The sequence below is a fragment of the Salvia hispanica genome, chromosome 5 (genome assembly GCF_029641045.1).
Source record: "Salvia hispanica isolate PSC_SH4W2 chromosome 5, Shi_PSC_v1, whole genome shotgun sequence".
Classification (NCBI taxonomy): Eukaryota; Viridiplantae; Streptophyta; class Magnoliopsida; order Lamiales; family Lamiaceae; genus Salvia; species Salvia hispanica.
In genome coordinates, this window is record NC_142696.1 from 21,310,707 (window position 1) to 21,331,232 (window position 20,526).

At 34.1% G+C, this 20,526-nt stretch overlaps 1 protein-coding gene across 4 annotated transcripts; it reads left to right on the plus strand.

Moving 5' to 3' along the window:
• Window positions 1–11,590: 11,590 nt before the first annotated feature.
• On the plus strand, window positions 11,591–20,010 carry LOC125188885 (putative LRR receptor-like serine/threonine-protein kinase At1g06840). 4 transcript variants are annotated; one of them, XM_048085963.2, is made up of 22 exons: window positions 11,591–11,895; window positions 11,982–12,028; window positions 12,134–12,276; window positions 12,940–13,090; window positions 13,599–13,670; window positions 13,768–13,839; window positions 14,103–14,246; window positions 14,371–14,442; window positions 14,518–14,589; window positions 15,104–15,178; window positions 15,423–15,491; window positions 15,634–15,702; window positions 15,821–15,892; window positions 16,076–16,162; window positions 16,330–16,398; window positions 16,496–16,995; window positions 17,161–17,319; window positions 17,574–17,857; window positions 18,349–18,400; window positions 18,771–19,021; window positions 19,093–19,227; window positions 19,301–20,010. In XM_048085963.2, the coding sequence occupies exons 3-22, from the start codon at window positions 12,156–12,158 to the stop codon at window positions 19,658–19,660; spliced, it is 2,886 nt and encodes a 961-aa protein (XP_047941920.1). In that variant the 5' UTR covers window positions 11,591–11,895; window positions 11,982–12,028; window positions 12,134–12,155; the 3' UTR covers window positions 19,661–20,010. The 4 variants fall into 4 exon arrangements, with proteins under 4 accessions (XP_047941920.1, XP_047941923.1, XP_047941925.1 ...); XM_048085966.2 differs by lacking the exons at window positions 11,591–11,895; window positions 11,982–12,028; window positions 12,134–12,276 and adding an exon at window positions 12,391–12,554; XM_048085968.2 differs by lacking the exons at window positions 11,591–11,895; window positions 11,982–12,028; window positions 12,134–12,276 and having other exon boundaries at window positions 13,043–13,140.
• Window positions 20,011–20,526: the final 516 nt, after the last annotated feature.

Consider the following 20,526-nt stretch of genomic DNA (forward strand, 5'->3'; position numbering starts at 1 on the left):
CCTTGCTCTCTTGATAAGATAAGAATTGTATGAGATATGCTAAACCAGAAACTGATATGCAATATATATAGGCAGCAAAATAATGTAAGCTGGAATTAATAAACTAATTAGAATTATGAACCTAGGTACTACTATACTGAATCAATTGATTAACTGTATAAGGTAAAGGCTTACTTTGTTGATTTATTCTATTATTGATTCTCCAAATTGCTTATGGTCAAACCGCAGCCTTCGTGTCGGAGCGTTGACCACCAAATATAACACTCGGAGAAGATTAATAGGTACAATTGGACAGAGACAGACCGTCGACATTTAAAATGCAGTTTACAACAATATCTATAAGAAATTCATTCATTAAACAAATTTATTTCCAACAAATTAAACCCCACTTGGGGATCCCGTTATCTACAAATCAATTCACATGAGAATCTTTATCCTATTTTTTGGTGTTTCATTCATGTACAACTATCTATTTTTTTCTTTTACTTTTTCTCCATTTAATTGATTGAAATTTAGATTAATATTAGTACTAGTATTATGTTAGAGCTAATTGTATCAGTTTGGTAACTTTGGTTCGACAAATTAATTTGAGTTAATTTTGCTGAGTTTGTCAATTCGAAGGAATTAGCTCAATACTTAATCTCAAGATAATGTCATCTAAAACTAATTTTAATTTATAATTCTTGACACCACTTATAACAAAATTAATTAGATTAGTAGATGGCGTGTGGATCTGTTCTTTACATATCATGGTAGTTACAAGAATATCAATTTAATTAAGAGTAAAATGTAAAATACAAAAAAATATAACTAGAAGTTAGTAATCAATTTTCCTCTCAAAAAAAGTATTTCAACTTAAAATTTCACATAATTATCTCAAATTTTAAATTATTTTTTCACAAAAAAAAATTAAAGGTGATTTTTTGAGGAATTTAATGAGACCCTAATTTCATAGAAATCAAGAAAATTGATAATATTGTTATTTTATTCATACTATATTTTTGAAAACCAGCATATTAGTATATTTGAATTGGTATTGATGTTAAAAGAAAAATTTTACATTCTAAGCTGTTTTGCATTATAAACGGAGTAAGACGTCCAATTATGTTGTAGATGTAAAAATACGATCAAACTGTTACTAAAATATGTTAATTCTTTTTATTGATACTGACGTTAAAGAGAATTTATATATTTGGGTTGAAAATTGATATATGCTCAAATTATGTTGTTAATGTAAAAATATCATAACTGTATTGATGTTAATATAAAGACGACAATATAGAAAATCATCTCATGATCTCACTATAATGAGATGAGCAAGGTATAGACACTAAGACACGACTCAACAAATGTGATGAAGGAAGTACATAGTTTAATAATATATGATGTGAAAATAATTGTAAAAACACTACGTCGGAATGATTTCATAATTAAATAGTAGTACTATATTTGTGTCGTATTCATTTAACCTGAAAATGACCGACATTTAATTGATGAGCGAACATGTACACTATGACTACGTCATTTCAATTGATATTAATCAATCAATTAATTAGTCCTATTACGATATTAAGCGTTCTAAAATGAGTAAGGTTGCCACGACGAGCAAACAATTGCAATTAGGTGATATGGTTGGTATGGGAGATAGTAATCAAATGGAGTATTTAAATATCTATATATTTTTGGGGTGATTATAAGATGCAATTTAATCTCACGTGTAAGCACTTGATGCTCTATATATGATCAGGGCTTTAAATTTAAACAATGTCCCGCCTTGGATTACCTTTGCCTAAATTCTGACAAATGTACATAATTTTGTCAACTCACACATCTTTATACTAGTTTTTATAAGTTGGTTTATTTACTTAGATATGCTCAAATTGCATTATGCATTTGATTTAGTTTTGAATATATGCATTATCTATACGATAAATTAGGGCGAAAATTTAAAAATATACTAGTAGTATATATACTATTACTATTATGACTTCTTGGTCATTTTAGCCCATTAAATCATTATATAATAAGTACTCCTAGTATTTTTAGATCAAATAATTAACCATGCAAGCACAATATATAAATTTGAAATGTTGCTAGTATTAGCCAAAAAATCAGTTTCTTGTGTTGGGCTGTTATCTGTATATGGAGTCGTCATTTCGGAAGGTGAACAATTACTATCATAGATTAAAAATGCCTCATGTATTAGTCATTTGGGTAAGTCAACTGAACAGTAATTTAGCATATATTCTAATTTGTACACTTTTATGATCTAGTTTTATTATTTAAAATGTTTTCTTGACTATTTTAATTAATTTATTGTATTATCCTTAAAAAAACGAAATAATGTTGTTTTGGATTTGAGGTTGATTCACTGTTGACGAATGCAGCTAGCATAATAATATGGTTGTGATAATTTCAAATATTTGTACATGAATTCATAAATTGGTCGTAGATAATATAGTAATTTAGAGTTAACAATAAGGAATTATTTTGTTTGAACTGCATTTTCTATTAAATTCACAGTCAAATGGATACATACGGGTTTACAACGTTCTACAACGGACCAATTTTAGTCATACATACGGGTTACAACGTTTGCAAAGATATTATATTTATAAAAACAAAATTATATTTGATTGTAAACATTTGACTTTGAAATATATATAATTTAATCACGTGTTCGAATTTATTTTAATCAATTTTAGACTGGATCAGAACTAAATAGTTTTGACCAGCCACGTAGAAAGAAAATCGTACTACTAATTAATAACTAATTATAATTAAAATGGGTAATTACGTAATACTAATTGATTTTTTCGGTCATTTTCACATCATCATATTGTTCCGACGGTTAATTGTAGAATGTAAGTATCGCTTCTTCATAATTTTCCAGTAGATATGAATATATGATATTGCTTCTTCATAATTTTCCTTATAGTCATTCACTAATTATTACTTCTATTTCAAGTTAAAAATATTTGGTCTTGTTAAAATCGTAGCATTAAATTTTATAGAATATTTGTACAGTAACAAAATTAGTAAGTACTCCATCTAGTATATTGCATTAGGAATAAGCTTGTTTTACATCAAGGATACGCAGCAAATTTCACATTCGCATCTATCTATATTAATAAAAGTGAGAAAGGTGAGAAGAAAATAAAGAGAGCAAAGATCCAAGAGATACACTAATAAACCTGTAATGGGCGCAGGTTTACATTATATGCTAATGGACACAACAAATAGTGGTTACCATGATGACATAGAGAATTCAGCGTAGTTGCAGTTTCACATCCAAGAAAATATCATTACAGTGTCCACTTTCCCATATAGTCATGAATTGTCATTATCATTATCAAGAGCCCATTATCCATATATGCACCTCAGTCTCGAGTGATAGTATCATTTGGTCGAATATTTTTCTTAAGCAAAGTGTAAGTTCCAAATTTTTAAAATTATATATGAGTCTTCGAAAAATTCATACTACTTAACAAAATTAAATATTGTTTGTGTTTATATTACCAGATTTGAATTATACTACTCCTTCCATCCCAAAAAAATATGCACTCTTTCTTTTTTAATCCGTCTCACAAGAATATATAATTTCTAATTTTGAAGAATCTTTTCTCTCTAATGAGATGTAGCTCATTCTTCACTAACAATACTTTAATTACTTTTTCTTTCTACCTCTCAATTACTTTACTAATTTTACATTAAAACTCGTGGTGACCCCAAAGTGCATATTCTTTGGGCACGGCTTCGTCCCACAAGAATATGTACTCTTTCCTTTTTAGCATGTCCCATAAGAATATGCATTTTCCAATTTTGTAAACTATTTTCTCTCTAATGATGCGAGACACATTCCACACTAACAATATTTTAATTACTTTCTCTCTATCTTTTTCTTACTTTACAAATTTTGCATTAAAACTCTTGTCGAATCCAAAGTGCATATTCTTTGGGGACGACTCCATTCCACAAGAATATGCACTCTTTCCTTTTTAGTACGTTTCATAAGAATATGCACTTTTCAATTTTGTAAACTATTTTTCTCTCTAATGAGGTGAGACACATTCTCCACTAACAATACTTTAATTACTTTCTCTCTATATCTCTCTTACTTTACCAATTTTGCATTAAAACTCGTATCGAACTTAAATTGCATATTATTTGGGGACGGATGGAGTAATATATGTAATTATTATTATCATTATTGCATTATAAATTAATAATTAATTAAGAAAATATTAATGAATAAAATTATGAATCATATGATTCATTTGAGTTGGTCGGCGTAACCTATCAACACTGACATTGGAAAGATATTGAACTATATCATTAAAGTATGTCTACGAAAATGTCACAACATTGACATTGAAAAGATACTACTATGTAACTATCATTAAAGTATGTCTACGAAAAAATCAATTCAAATTTGATTGGTGTTAACTGTTAATAGGCCGTAGTAATTGGCCTTCGAGATATTTAGGAGTAGTATTGTAACTATCATTAAAGTATGTATACGAAAAAATCAATTCAAATTTGATTGGTGTTAAATGTCATAACTAAATTAATAAGATGTCAGTTCACATTAGTAAATTGGAGATTTGAGGTATGTTAGAATAAACGGAGAATCATTATTATTTATTTTAGAGAAGAAAAAACAGTAAAAAAATATTGATAAAATACTTATTTAAAAACATATGTTATGTAATAATATGATTTATTGATTTTTAAATTTCATTATTTGCTAGATTTTAATCAGACCAGAAAAGTAATCGGAATTCTAAAAATAAAGAAAGTAGTTACAATTTTCAGGATTATGATTTATCAACTTTCCCTAAGTATATTTTTTCCCTTTTTTTTAGAATCTTACATATTTAGATATTTAATAGTATTATTTTTATTATTTTACCTGATTATTATGAGAGTGAACTACATAAATAGTACCTGATCTTTCACTTTCGCACGCAAATGGTACCTGATCTTTATTTTATATTATTTTTGGTACTCAGTGACAAAAATAACCCTAGGTACCAAATATGTGATTTTTTTGTTATGGAGGATATTTTTGGAAATTTCCATTAAATAGTACCAAACATGAGATTATTTTTTTCTTCTCTTATTTCTTTTTTTCTTCATTTTCTTCTTTCTTTTTAGTATTTTGTTTCCCTTTCTTTTCTTTTTTTCTCCTTAGTTTATGTTTCCTCTTTTTTCTTTTCTCTTCTTTTTCTTCTTTCTTTTTTGGTGTTTTATATATACATCTAATTGCATTCATAATATACACCAAGAACAAAACACCTAATTAAATTAATTATATAATATAATTAAATCAATTAAATCATTTTTGTTGAATTATTTCATACTCATTTTAGGCTAAAAATATTCATTTTATTAAATTATTTTATACTCATTTTATACTTATTTTATACTCATTTTAGGCTACAAATATTCATTTTATTGAATTATTTTACACTCATTTTATACTCATTAACACCTAACTAAAAATATTCAACTCTTAATATCATTATGAATGCAATTCACAATTTTAAATTTTTATTAAAACTATATTGATTTGTTATTAATTTAATGTAAAATTATAATAACAATAATAATAATAATAATATATTATTGTGTGATTCATAATTTAAATAATTATACTATAATGATTTATTAAGTACAACTAGTTTTTAAGTATTATAACAATAATATTATTACAATAATTAAATATAATTATAACTATAATTATAATTAAGTATATTTGAGTGATATTAAAAAATAAATTAATTATGAATTTATAACATCATAATAATAATATTAATATTGATTAATAATAATAGTATAAATAGTGAGAAGAATGAGAGAAGATATTATAATATCACTTTTGGTAGTTAATTTTGTATATGCCTAAAATAACCTCGATGACACAAATGGAAATATGTAGTATTTGTTTAGAGGGCATTTTGGGGTGAAAATTGCACCAGGTACCAAAAATGTGATTTATATGTACCAAAAACAATATAAAATAAAGACCAGGTACCATTTACGTGCGAAAGTGAAAGATCAGGTACCATTTATGTAGTTCACTCTTATTATGATTATAATAATAATTATTATTATTTGGTTAACATTAATAATTAATTAAACGTATTAATATATTTAATATTATGAATTATAGTACACAATTATAATATAATTATATACTACTAACTATTTAAATCATGAATTATAAAATACTCCCCTCGTTCCATAATAATAGAGTCATTTCTCTTTTTAGTAAAAGTCAACACATTTTTCCACATCTACTTTACTCTCTTACTTTGATCTCTCTACCTTTTTCATTTTTCACTTTATTCACCATTTACTTAACTCACCTAACACAATTTTTCTTAATCTTCTTGCCGAAAAGTAATGCATCTATTACTATGGAAGGGACGGAGTAGTTAGTTATCATTACTGTTATTATTTTAGTACTACAAATTAGTAACTAACTAAGAAAGAATAAAATTTTAAAATTATACATATATTCAATTATAATACCGACAAACAACTATAATTATAATAATAATTATTATTATGATGTTGATATCATATTTAATATTATTATTTTGTTATAAACTAAGAGCATCTCCAGCGGCGGACGTTCGGTCGGACTTCCGCGACGGGCGACCGGGACGTTCGCCATTGGAACAAAATAAGTCGGACACGGACGTCTCGTGTGGACATCGGACGTCCTCGGATATCCTGGCGACGGGCGGGCGGGCGGACGTTCGCCATTGTGGCGTCGGTCGGACGTCAGCCGCGGACGTCCGAGTTTAATTTTATTTTATTTATTTTTAAAAAAAAAAAAACTCTATATATACGGCTCGTTGAACTTCATTTCATTCGCACCACTTGTGTTAACAAGTTTCTCTCTCTAAATCTCTATTTTCAAGTATATCTAGAATGGCTAATAGTCGTGCGGGTGGTAGTGGCAGGGGCGCTAGTAACAGTGATAGCGAGGATGAATTGGAGGTCACTCTAGAAGGGGCGATAGATCGGCTGCTACAGTGGAGGGCCCAGCGGCGGCGGTACCTCGGCCAATCCGTCGTCGAACTACAATACCCCGTGACCGCATTGCTGCACATATTCGATTGTATCAGGACTACTTTGCTCCGCAACCGCGTTTTGGGGATGCCTTATTCCGGCGACGTTTTAGGATGCATCGTCCGTTGTTTATGCATATCGTGGGTGCTTTAGAGAGAAGATACCTGTATTTCAGGACCTGGGAGGATGCGGTTGGCAAACCCGGTGTCACGCCCTTACAGAAGTGCACTGTCGTAATCAGGCAACTGGCGTACGGAGGCGCGGCCGACATGTTCGACGAGTACCTTCACATTGGCGAGTCGACAGTCGTCGAGTGTCTGCAGAATTTTTGCGCGGGCCTTAGAGCGATATTCGGGGAGCGGTATCTTCGGAGCCCGAGCCCCGAAGACTGCCAGAGGCTGATAGATATGCATGGGTCAGTGCACGGGTTCCCTGGGATGTTGGGCAGCATAGATTGTATGCATTGGGAGTGGAAGAACTGCCCCGCCGCCTTGAAGGGGATGTACACTACCGGCTTCAAAGTCAAGCATCCCACGATGATCCTTGAAGTTGTAGCTGACTACCGGCTGTGGATATGGCAGGCTTATTTTGGAGTCGCCGGGTCGAACAACGACATCAACGTTCTCCAGTCGTCGCCCCTGTTCAACGATCAGTGCAATGACGTTGGTCCCGCCACCAGTTTCGTCGCCAACGGCAACCAACACAATATGGGATACTATTTGGCGGATGGGATATACTCAAACTGGCCCGTATTTGTGAAGACGATCAAGCATCCGCTCGGACAAAAGAAGACATACCTTGCGACCGTCAGGAGGCAGCGCGCAAGGATGTGGAGCGGGCATTTGGTGTGCTCCAGAGTCGATGGGCGGTAGTGAAGGGTCCTTCACGGCAGTGGTATATTCCCAACATCGGCGATGTCATGTACGCATGTATCATAATGCACAATATGATTGTCGAAAATGAAGCTGCGAAATTGACTCAGTGGACCAATGAAGATGATACGGGTGCCGGTCCAAGGCACGGCGTGGCCACCGCGAATGTGAATATGGGGGTACCTCATGGAGAGGTCAAGAGGATGCGCGCATTTACCGACATGCGGCAAACAGATTCCCATGTTCGACTTCAGCACGATATCATCGAAGAGGTTTGGACGCGGAGGGGTGGGCATTGATGTGGTTAATTTTTTTTTTGTTTACTATGTAATTTTTTTTCCGACTCATGCATGTTTTTTTTAATGAAGTTGTTAATTTTTCCCGTTCGTATTCGTGTCGAAATTTTATTTCAGTAAACGTAAATTGCTTTATTTGTGAATTTGTGAATTATTTTTTATTGCGGGAAGTCCGCATGGGAAGGGCGGATTGTGCAGGGGAAATTCTAGTGACGTGGCAGTGGGATGGGAAGTCCTAGTGACGTGGCAGAAGGTGTTTTTGGGAAGTCCTAGTGGATGTCCGAATGAGACATCCGTGCTGGAGATGCTCTAATAACTTATTGAGTACATTTTAGTTTAATTATTAAAATTGTGTATTATAATTATATGGTAATTATTATTTTTATGTTTTGATTAATAATTTACTAAAAATCTTAATATAAATTTAAAACTATTGATTATATGATTATGATTAATATTATTATTTCATTAACAAAATATTAGTATTATACTTATTTTGCTTCAATTGGTTAATTCCATTATTATTTGAATTACTTGGTTGAATTTAATTGATTGATATAAGTTCAAAATCTTAACTATTTTCTTAATATTTTCAAATACAGAAAAGTAAGAAGTATAGTAAAAGTTACATTTCTTTGAAATCATATTATGAGGAATTAGAATTTTTCGATAACATTACTTTTCTTATTAAAGCAGTGTATACAAATGGTGGCTACAATTAGTGACTAGATAAGATATCTGTTTCAAAATTTTCATCCCCGTTTATTGAGGAGTACATATTTTATATTTATGTGCCACATGTACTTCTTTTTTCCTCTAAAATTTGTTTACCATTTTTTGATATAAAAAAAATATTATAGTATCAAAGTGTCTCCTTTCATATAACTCCATATATAGAAATTAGCTTTGGACATAAAAGATATATACTAGTACATAAAATAAAGGTTAATGTTAGTTCTTAGTTTTATTGTTTTGCTTTAAATTGACGAATACATATTGAATCGTGAATAGATTTAGTAAGGAGTAAACCGTTCTAAAATAATTTTGGTACGATGTTTTCTTAATCCGACATTTTTTTGTGTGATATACTTACCTTCGTACCCTTAATTATAACAAAAATCGGTTAGTTATATTCGAAGAATATATTAAATCGTTCTAAAATAAGTTACTCTTTTCGTCTTACAGTACAATTTATTGTTTGGTATGTTCCATAAATAGTCCATTTTTTAATGATAATTTTCCTCTCTAATAGTCTAATTGGGTGGAACCTATTATCTACTGTATAATAATATTTTATTTAAAAAAAATTATGTCTCTCTCATACTTTATCAATTACTATTAATACTCATGTAAAAGTTTTCATTATGGGAAAGAGAAAGTATTGCTTTATAAACAACTTTTTGGTTAACCGATACCAATTGATTAGGATATGGGCTAATTCCTTAGTCGATTAATCGACTATTCTATTCCGTTAATAGAGCATCCACAAATGGTTCGAAAATCGTCTGGATGAGGCCTTTGCATCGTCCTCGTCCCGACCACTGCAGGCGGACGGACGAGCGGGTCGGACGAAAGTTCGACTACGGACGACGTGTCGCCCGACTCTTGTTTGGCGCCTCGTCCGCCCATTACAGGCCCACGGACGAGGATGATGCACACATTTTTCTTTCTTTTTTTAAAATTTTTTTTTTCAAACATTATATATACTCCCTCAATCCAATTTTTTCTCTCACAATCACAAGCACAATCCACTCATCTTCTCTTCTCTTATCAATATGGATCCCAACAATTTCCCAAACCCGAACAGTGCTGACGACGATATGCAGATGTTCGGCGGAGCCCATTGGCTCGGCCACGGAAACTACAGGGTTGAGACTACTGAATATGTAGGACCCACCTTCGATTCAGAAGCGAAGTTCGATCCGTTCTTCAACACCGATTTCTACGGGGTCGATCAGATGGAGCCGAGTTGTGGGCAACCTTCCACTCCTAAGCCGAGGAAGAGAACATTGAGTACGCCATGAAGCGTATGGACTACGTCATGGAGGAGTACATCAAGGTGGTTGAGTGTTGGATCAATATATCGGAGTATCCGATATACTCCAATAACCAAACGGCGACCAGGATGTGAGATTGCATCGAAGCCAGGTACAACTTGGTGAAGCCGAAGTGGGCGTACAAAGGGAACAAGGAGCAGCTCCGCAAGTGCTGGGAACGGCTCCGAGTCCATGTCAACAACTTCAGGGATATTTACACGAAGTTGAGGGAGGGAAGGGGCAGCGGTGAGAGCATGGAGGATGTCCTCCAGAAAGCAATACTCAAATACCAGTAGCAGTACGGCTAGTCCAATTTCTATAACATTTGGTTGATGTTGAAAGACAAGCTAAAGTTCGACAGAGAATAGCGCCCGCCTTGTCAGCACTGAAATGGGCGAAGAACACCGCCAGTGGTGGTTACATGAGCAGCGGCGGCCCGTCGCCTATGGATCTCAACGCTAAGCCAGAAGAAAGTTTCGGCACGCCAATGTCTACTTTTAGGCGCCCCGTTGGCAACAAGACTGCCAAAACCCAGGCCAAAGGGAAGGCGACAACGTCTGGATCGACTCCCTTGCTTGCACCTGCGCTCGTGGCTTCAACGCTCGACTCGTTTGATGGCTTTCACGAGAGTTACGACATAAGGTTGTTACTTGACGTGGTCACCAGCCGTGACAATGCCACCGACCCGAACACTTGTCGGATGTATGAAAGGATGGTGAAGAAGTTGCAAAAGAAGTTAGATTTAGAGTAGAATAATGTAGGTATTTGTTTAAATTTAGTAATACAGTATAATTTTTATTATATTAAGTAATGCAGTTTTTTATAAATTAAGTAATGTACTCCTAGGTCTTTTTAAAATTGAGTAACTAGGGTGTTGTTTAATTTTGTGATGTTTAATCCTCCATCCTTCCTCAAATAATATGCACTTTGGATTTGACATAAATTTAAATACAAAATTAGTAAAGTAAGAGAGAAGTATAGATAAAAAGTAATTAAATTATTGTTAGTGGGGAATGTGTCACACCTCATTAGAGAGAAAATAGTTTCTAAAATTAGAAAATGCATATTCATGTGGAACGAACTAAAAATGAAAAATGCATATTCTCATGAGACAGAGATAATATATTATACTAGTATATATTGATATTCAATACTTGAAAAAAATTAAAATATAAATAAAAAATTGTACACTAGTTCGGCTACTATGATAAACTGATTGGGATGTTCTTATCAAAACTAATTTACAGTAAATTATTCAGGATGATAAGTGTGAATGTAGGAATAAATTTTGAACACATTTCGAGGCTTGTAATAAAAACAGATTGCTAATTACGGCATCACAATGAAAAATGATGATATCATGCAGCAAATTGTTCAGCATCTTGAACTCTTCTTTCAAATTCTTAATTTAAATAAGCTGTCTGTCTCAATAACTGAATAAAGTATAGAAATCCAGCTCCCATTTGATGTGAGTTGTTGTGCATACATTTTCAACGTTTTCGCATTCAACCAACATCTCTACATTCTAGAAGTAGTAGTTTCCGCAGCGCTTAATCACCGTCGCAGTCTGTCGCGCTTGCACACGCATTCTCACGCCATTTCACCAAGGTAACTCCGTCCAATAAAATAGGTTTGTTCATCTGCTTACCAATTTTGACCAACCTTTGATTGGATTTCTGCTTCTTCTATTTCAGTCTATGCTGATTCCGATGCTGACTACTTATTTGTGTTTATAGAAAAGGTAAGCATTCACGAATTTTGATGTACAAATTGTTGGTGGTTTATGCTGGCTGTGTTGAAGATGATTTCTGATTGATAGTTTGTTTCTGTTGATTATTGCTATTAGGCAGGGATTTGGGTGTTATTAGATGGTGAATTTTGGGGTGTCTCAAATGCCCTATGCAAAGTTTGGGAGGATTTTGATTGTATGTTTGTGCTTGGCGTCTGTGGCTATCATCGCAAACAGCCAAAGGACGCCTCAGGGAGAAGGTAATTGATTCTCTTATTTTTACCTTCCTTTTCCCTCTTCATGTCTGGTGGTTTTGAGGGATTTTTTAATATATTATTTATGTTTGTTTTGCCGAGTTCAAATGGACTTTTTAGATGTTTAGCATGATTCGAGGTGTATAGACTTATAGGTGAAATCGAAAGGAACTGATACTTACTTAGTTATGACCTGAATTCTTGCAATGGGACCTCAAATAACATCTGTCGGCTCTCGATGAAACAAGGGAGAAGAAAGAAGAAAAGAAAGAAATATTTGGCATGTAAGTTATGCAACAAGATAGTGATCCAGGGTTCATATGATAATCTGGCAGTTTTACACGGACTAGAAAAGTAAACTCTAAGCAACCTAGTGTAGCTATGTGGCCCAGGTCTATAACTATTATCTCAACTGCTTCTAGATTGATAATGTTAACTGTAAACTCCTAAATATAAATGTGGAAGTTTGCTTCAGACTATTCTGATTTTCATGATGGTGCTTGAAGATAACTGTGATGTTTCTTCCTTGATTGATTAATTCTATTTGTTTCTGCCAGTTTTTAAGTTTAGGTGTTTCTTCCCTAATTGACTGTGAAATTTCCCTGCTTGACTGTGTTTCTTACTCAGTTTAGCAATAACTATATCAACATTATTACTCAATGTCTACAGTTAATGCATTGCGATCCATCAAGAACAGTTTAACTGATCCCTATAAAAATCTTCGCAACTGGAACAAGGGGGATCCATGCAAGGCAAATTGGACTGGTGTTATCTGCCACATTTTAACACCTACTGATGGTTATCTGCATATTACTGAATTGTATGATTTCTGTCTCAGGCATAAATTTCTTCCAGAGTACCTTTCTCCATGTAATTCTTCCTTTTTCATGTTTCTCAAAATGGTATATTTATAAACATATTGCAGCACAAAACCCACTACAGTGATCAACTAAGGCAAAAATCTACTCCATAAGAGATCTAATCTCTAGACCAATGCATTTCTACAGAGCAAGATACTCTTTTGCAGTGCGGACTTCATTTTTGTTTGTTTTTGGGGTTAATGTCTTGTCCGCTCTATCTGTATTGTATTTTCTCTCGTCTACGCTAGTTTAATAAAGTGTTTTGTTTCACATCAAAAAAACAAAAAATAAATAAATAATAAAAAATGCCTGTAGAACACCCATGTAGAAATAGACATGTGGAAGGTGCCTTGTATGTAATCCTTTTAGGGCATAGTTGATTCTTCGCGTCGTTAGATTTTCCTCGGTGCATTTTGGCTTTATATCGAAATACAAATGTTGACTTACATATTGTCACTTCAAAAACAGGTTGTTGTTAGATAAGAATCTTTCAGGAACTTTATCTCCAGAGCTCGGCCGTTTCCCTTATATGAAGATACTGTGAGTACTGAGTACCATATCCTGTATCCACTCTGTAAAATGCTTTGGCATAATTCTTCTAGCTCTCATGATGACTTACTGTCTATTGATCTGTTAGGGATTTTATGTGGAACAATATTAGTGGGATAATACCAAAGGAGATAGGCAACATCGCATCTTTGGAATTGCTGTGAGTGGAAGTTTATCTTTGGCTCGTTGGTCAATGCTTGTGCTTTGTTTTTTTCATTTTTCTCTCTACATGCAATGTCTTTTACATTTTTCCAGATTTAATATACGGCCATGTTATATTGATGTACACAGGTATATGTGTGTATATCAATGGCATAATAGATGGCTACCAAAAATAACAGTATAATGAATTCATGGTATTTAAAATAATGTGCGCGTGTGCGGTTGTGCATTCTTACTGAGTTTTCCTTTCTTTGTTTTCAGGCTTCTGAGTGGAAATCAGTTAATTGGTTCCTTGCCTGAAGAGCTCGGTAAACTATCCAACTTGAACAGGATACAAGTTGACGAGAATCAAATATCGGGACCTATGCCATTGTCATTTTCCAACTTGAGCAAAGCAAAGCACATGTAGATATCTTTTTGCAAATTTTATGGGCTCCTTTTCTAATTATATCAATTTCTGAAATTACTTATCCTTTTCAGACTAAACTAATGTGGTTTTGGCCTTACAATCTTCCTATCTTCTCATCAGCCACATGAATAATAACTCACTCAGTGGACCAATACCACCGGAGCTATCTCGACTTCCAGTTCTTGTTCATTTGTAAGTTGGAATCTGTTGTTACTTCATTGGTAATTCTAGCATCTCATCTAATTTACTAACTTGAGTTTTCTGCAGGTTGCTTGATAATAATAACTTATCAGGACATCTGCCCCCAGAATTGTCTGAACTGACACATCTGCTAATACTGTAAGCCATTGGAAACTCGTTAGAGGTGTTCAATCTGAACATGCTACAATTTTTCCATTATAGTTAGTTAGTTACTCTTTGGTGGTGTAGAGAATCTAGGTGACAATTGATATGTTCACACTATTCATCTGTTGATATTACTTGATTAGCATCTGTGATCATTTACACTTGGAAATGTTACTATACCTTAAAATGAAAATTATATTTTGTCTTATTAATTACAATACGCAACTGAACTCTTATATGCCTAATGTCTTTCGATATGCTTCACCTTCCCTGTGATGAAACTGAAGTTCCACTGTTATTATCCTCCAGTTTAGACATTCCAAACTTCGAAGTTGCTATTAGTTAGTTTTGTTCTGTGCTCCACTAATGTTCTACTTAGCATAGGAAGCCATAGACGCAGTCCTGATTTCTTACTCCCTTCATATCAACAAGAAATATTATCTGTTCTTCATAACTAATGTACTTCTTATTCTGATCTTATTGATTTTTTTTTTTGCCTTTTTTCTAGTCAACTTGACAATAACAACTTTAGTGGAAGCACAATACCTTCTTCGTATGGCAACATGACACGCCTGTTGAAGTTGTAAGTGGAGGCAATTTCATATTACTCTTGTGTAGTAGTAATTAATTACTGGCTTGTGGTCACACAAACCAGTTCCTGCACATGTTTGAGAAAATTCATGTTCTACAATATAAATAATGGTATTTATTGATATTGATGATCTGTATTCTTTTTCCTAAAAGCATTGATCTTCCAGAATAATACACGAACTTCGGGTTTCTTCAAGATATATTGGTAATAGTCAGGGTTTTGTTGGCTGAATCAGGAGTTTAAGCAACTGCAGTTTATATGGGGATATTCCTAATTGGAGCAATATGCTGAATGTTGCTTACATGTAAGTACAGATTATTAGAATATGTTCACCTTTTATTCCTAATTGGTTGATGATCTACATTTTCTTTTGTCTGATATAATTTTCATGCTGTTGTCCTGCAACTTAACTTGTATTTTAATTAAAGTGCCTCTTTTGATTATAGAGATTTGAGCCTGAACCAACTTAATGGATCCATACCAACAGGTGCACTTTCTCGGAATATTACATTCATGTAAGAAACTTTGTAAAATTGTTTAAGGCTTTGAAACTCTATTGATACGGATTTACCATAAAAAGCATAAGAAATTTGACTCTCCTAGGACTAATAAGTTTGCTTTCTGTCTTTGTAGTGATCTCTCCAACAACACTCTCAATGGAATTGTTCCTAGAAGTTTTTCTGAGCTTCCTCTTCTACAGAAATTGTGAGGATAATAACTTCTCAGATTTATCTCTAGATATAATAGAGTATTAATAGAATCTATCCTTTTATGTCTCTGTGCTCAAGTTATTGTTTAGAAGTCTACTGAAAAACTGGATTAGTCAGTGCCAGTTCTAGTTCGTAATGTGATGATCTGATTGAATCTCACCTCTCATTTGTGATGCAGGTCCCTTGCAAATAATTTATTAAGTGGTTCTGTTCCTTCCAGTATTTGGCAAAACAGGATTCTAAATGCATCAGAGAGACTCATACTGTAAGGCCTGATTAATGCTAAATGCTTCCTTCCTTTCATCCCCTACCACATATTTTTTTTTACAAATATCATGATGAATTATGAATGAGAGATATTCAATTGAAGTTGGCAGTGAAAAATAGTTCCAAAATGGTTAATAAGTCATTTTTTACTTTTTGATGTTACAGGGATTTCACAAACAATAGGTTTTCAAATATTTCAGGGAGTCTTCTCACCGCTCCCAACATCACCATTGGGTTCGTCATTTATGTAGCTTTCAGTTATGACAGTTTTCCTATGTTAATCTGGGTATACCTGATAGCTGAATGTGTTTACACTATACAAAAATTTCAGGCTCCAGGGAAATCCACTATGCTCCAATAGGACCCTCATTCAATTCTGTGGGCCTAATGAAGAACATCCAAGCAATTTAATAAATATCACAAGGGTCGATGGTTGTTCTCCTCAGTTATGCAAACCTCCATATGAGTATGCCCCAGCATCTCCTGGAATGCCTTGTTTTTGTGCTGCACCGCTTCATGTTGGATATCGCTTGAAGAGCCCAGGGTTTTATGATTTTGTTCCCTACCTCAGTGATTTTCAGGAAGAGCTAAGTAGTGGGCTTGGTTTGAATATCCATCAGCTTGCCATCAATTCTGCTATATGGCAGAAGGGGCCTCGTCTGAGAATGTATCTTAAAATTTTTCCGCCATACAGAAATAATAGCATGCAATTAGTTAACGACAGTGAGGTACTCCGGATTCGTGACTTGTTTAGTGGATGGAGGATCAAAGATAACCATGTCTTTGGGCCCTTTGAGTTTCTCAACTTTACACTTTCAGATGCTTACGCAGGTTATCTCCTTTATAAGTTATCATAGATGTCAAGATGAACACTTTATTTGAGATTAAATGCCTTAACTGGTGAAATGGCTTTAATGTTATGAATTAGTAAGTGATGACTCATGAAAAATATTTTTGATTATGAGACTGCACTCATATAAAGCTGTTCTGTTACAGATTTCCTCCCACCTTCATCATCTGGCATAAGCAAGGGAGCACTAGCAGGTATTATACTGGGAACTATAGCTGGATCAGTCGTTCTATCTGCATTTGTCTCGCTTCTTATCTTGAGAAGACGCATCCGTAAACATCATCAACTATCATCGAAACGTCTATGTAAGTACCTTTAGGGGTTTTTTTCTTCAATAACACATTTGACACGCTACCTTATGTCATGAATTCCTACTACACAATAATTATAGAATCTGTTGGCTTGCTGAGGATTGTTGTTAATGAATGCTTAAATTGGATTTGCAGCTTCTGTTGCATTACCTGCATCTTTAATTCTAGAGTCTTAAGTTATAACCGGTGCAGCACTTAACTATTTAACGACTTAAACTTAGTGCCTTCTTTGTAACATTTTATTGCAGTATCAAGGAGCTCTATCAAAATCGATGGCGTGAAGGATTTCACTTACAGTGAAATGGCACAGGCCACGAATAATTTTGATAGCTCTAGTGTGGTAGGGCAAGGAGGTTACGGAAAGGTTTATAGAGGTGTTCTTGCTGATGGAAAAGTTGTTGCTGTAAAGCGTGCTCAAGAGGGATCACTTCAGGGTGAAAAAGAGTTTCTTACAGAAATAGAACTACTCTCAAGATTACATCATAGAAACTTGGTGTCCCTGACTGGATATTGTGACGACCAAGGTGAACAGGTATCTCTACTGCTTCATATTTTAATCTTTATACAGTTAACTAAGTAGCTCAGTCAAACTTGTAGATCAGATAATACTAGGTTGCTATGTTGATTTTCTTTTTATAATACAAATGAATGATAAACACATTTTTATAAATGACTAGTATCCCTTGCTTCCGCTCATTTTGTCCGAGGTTAAAAATGTATCTCTCTCAATCTTCTATTAATAACATACAACAAAACAGAATCCATTGGCTCCCTATACAGTGATTTATGCATTTTGGATTGGACAAGGGTGATTACTGCCCAAAATTGAGAATTAGTGGATTTTATGACCTTGGGGTATGCTATATAATGGGCTTCAGCACTGAAGTAAATACAAGGCCATGTTAGTTATAGTGAAAACCAAAAGGAAATGGGCACCCTCGTTTATATATTTGTTCTGCAAATTCTTAGAACTCTTGGCCAGGTAGTTGATGCTCATGTATACCTATAAATTTCCTGGTGCAGATGCTGGCTTATGAATTCGTGCCTAATGGCACATTGAGGGATCATCTATCTGGTAAATTTTTGACAGCAAGCCTCTTTAACTTTCGTTTATATGGTATGAAATTTCCAGAAGAAAACAAAATTTCAAGCACTTCTGGGATGCATGGCAGCATTGAAGAACATGTGATGCCAAAGTACCATTTAAAGGCTAAAACATTGGCTTAATACAACTATAACCATTTCACTAGAAATTTACTTTCTTAGTTGTGGCGATTCAAATTCTTATATTACTTGTCCATTATTCTTTTTGACTGTAGAGGTCATGAACTGTTCTGAGGATAGGGAGACTTGAACTCTGACTGATTGATTTAATCTAAACCAATATTAAAAAGATAATTACATGGCAGCATTGAATTAATTATGTTATATTGATGATAATTCAGGGAAGTTTAAAGCGCCACTGAATTTTGCTATGAGAGTAAGAACAGCATTAGATGCGGCCAGAGGCATCCTTTACCTTCACACTGAAGCCAATCCTCCAATATTTCATCGGGATATCAAGTCAAGCAATATATTGATGGACTCGAAGTATAGTGCCAAGGTTGCTGATTTTGGACTGTCAAAGCTGGCCCCAGTGTCTGAATTCGACGGCAATGCCCCTGGTCATGTATCTACAGTTGTGAAGGGAACCCCGGTAAGGCTCAATCGAAAAAGCAGTGACTAGATTAGTTTTTATTTGTCTACTGAGCAAATATCAAACTGCAGGGATACCTTGATCCGGAGTATTTCCTAACTCACAAGCTAACAGACAAAAGCGACGTTTATAGCCTTGGGGTAGTATTTTTGGAGTTGCTAACTGGAATGCACCCTATTTACCATGGGAAAAACATCGTGAGGGAGGTACTATTTCATTTAACTAAGTCGTTTTGAGGCAGAGCATTATGAGGTGTACTTATGATGATTGTTGCATCAGGTCAACATTGCATATAACTCTGGCATTGTATTCTCTGTGATCGATGAACGGATGGGATCTTATCCTTCGGAATGTGTCCAAAAGTTCGTAAATCTGGCGCTCAAGTGCTGCAAAGATGATCCAGACGAGCGGCCTTCAATGGCTCAAGTGGTGAGGGAGCTGGATAACATATGGATGATGATGCCAGATAAAGATAGCGAGATAAGTGACTACCCAGCAAAGGAGGTGATGAGTTACCCTGGAAAGGAGGTGATGAGTAGTGTAGCCTCTTCATCTATTGTGACAACGTCGTATGGTTCAGAATATGTGAGCGGCAGCGACCTGATCAGTGGTGCCATTCCTGGAGTTGCACCGAGGTGACATCTTTTTTATATTCTCATGTGTGTTTTTATTGATAAACGAACTGAAATTTGGAAAGGCCGCGCTATGATGGGCTCAAAACCAAGACCTTTGGTTTGGGCACTAACCACTCTACCACTTGTTTATATTGTCGTGTTAGTTTGTGGAATAGGGGGAGATTAGTAGATGGATGCACATAGTTACCTCCCCTTTCAATAATACCAGACCTCAGATAATAATCAGTATAGCTATAGGAGTACACTGTACACTCGCATAGGTATTAAACTCTTTTATTTTGCAGTTACTCCCCATGTATATACAATGGAACTATGGGGTCTTTTTTGGTTTATAAATTACTCCAATTTGAGGCTGCTTTGTCCGGACCAATTTGCTCAAATTTATTCTTAGTAAATAGTAATGATTGAATTAATGATTTTGAATATTAAATCTATTTGTTTTTACCAAATTTCAAATTAATCAAAAGGAAATAACAAGCTTTTCTAAAATGATGCATTACATCATAAAAGCATATATGTAAGATGTATACAGTATTTAATTGCGCAAATTGTGAAGTTTGATCAAATTTTGGTTCTTCTAGCAACTTTGAAAATCAACTAGAAAATCATGAAGTTTGGATTTCTTCTCAAGTATGAAGAACAAATTTGTTGTATCAGTTGTATCTGCTTCGGAAGCTGAAAAATCATACTTACATAGTTACATGCCACGACCGATAAATTAAACAATATTGTCTATTATTAAAAAGATGATATCGTTTCATGAAAAAACATGAACAATATATTAGGCATTGGTGGCTCGAATTTTTCACCATGGAATAATTATAAACAAATTAAAATTTCACAATTTTTTTAATCAAATTTTATTATGGT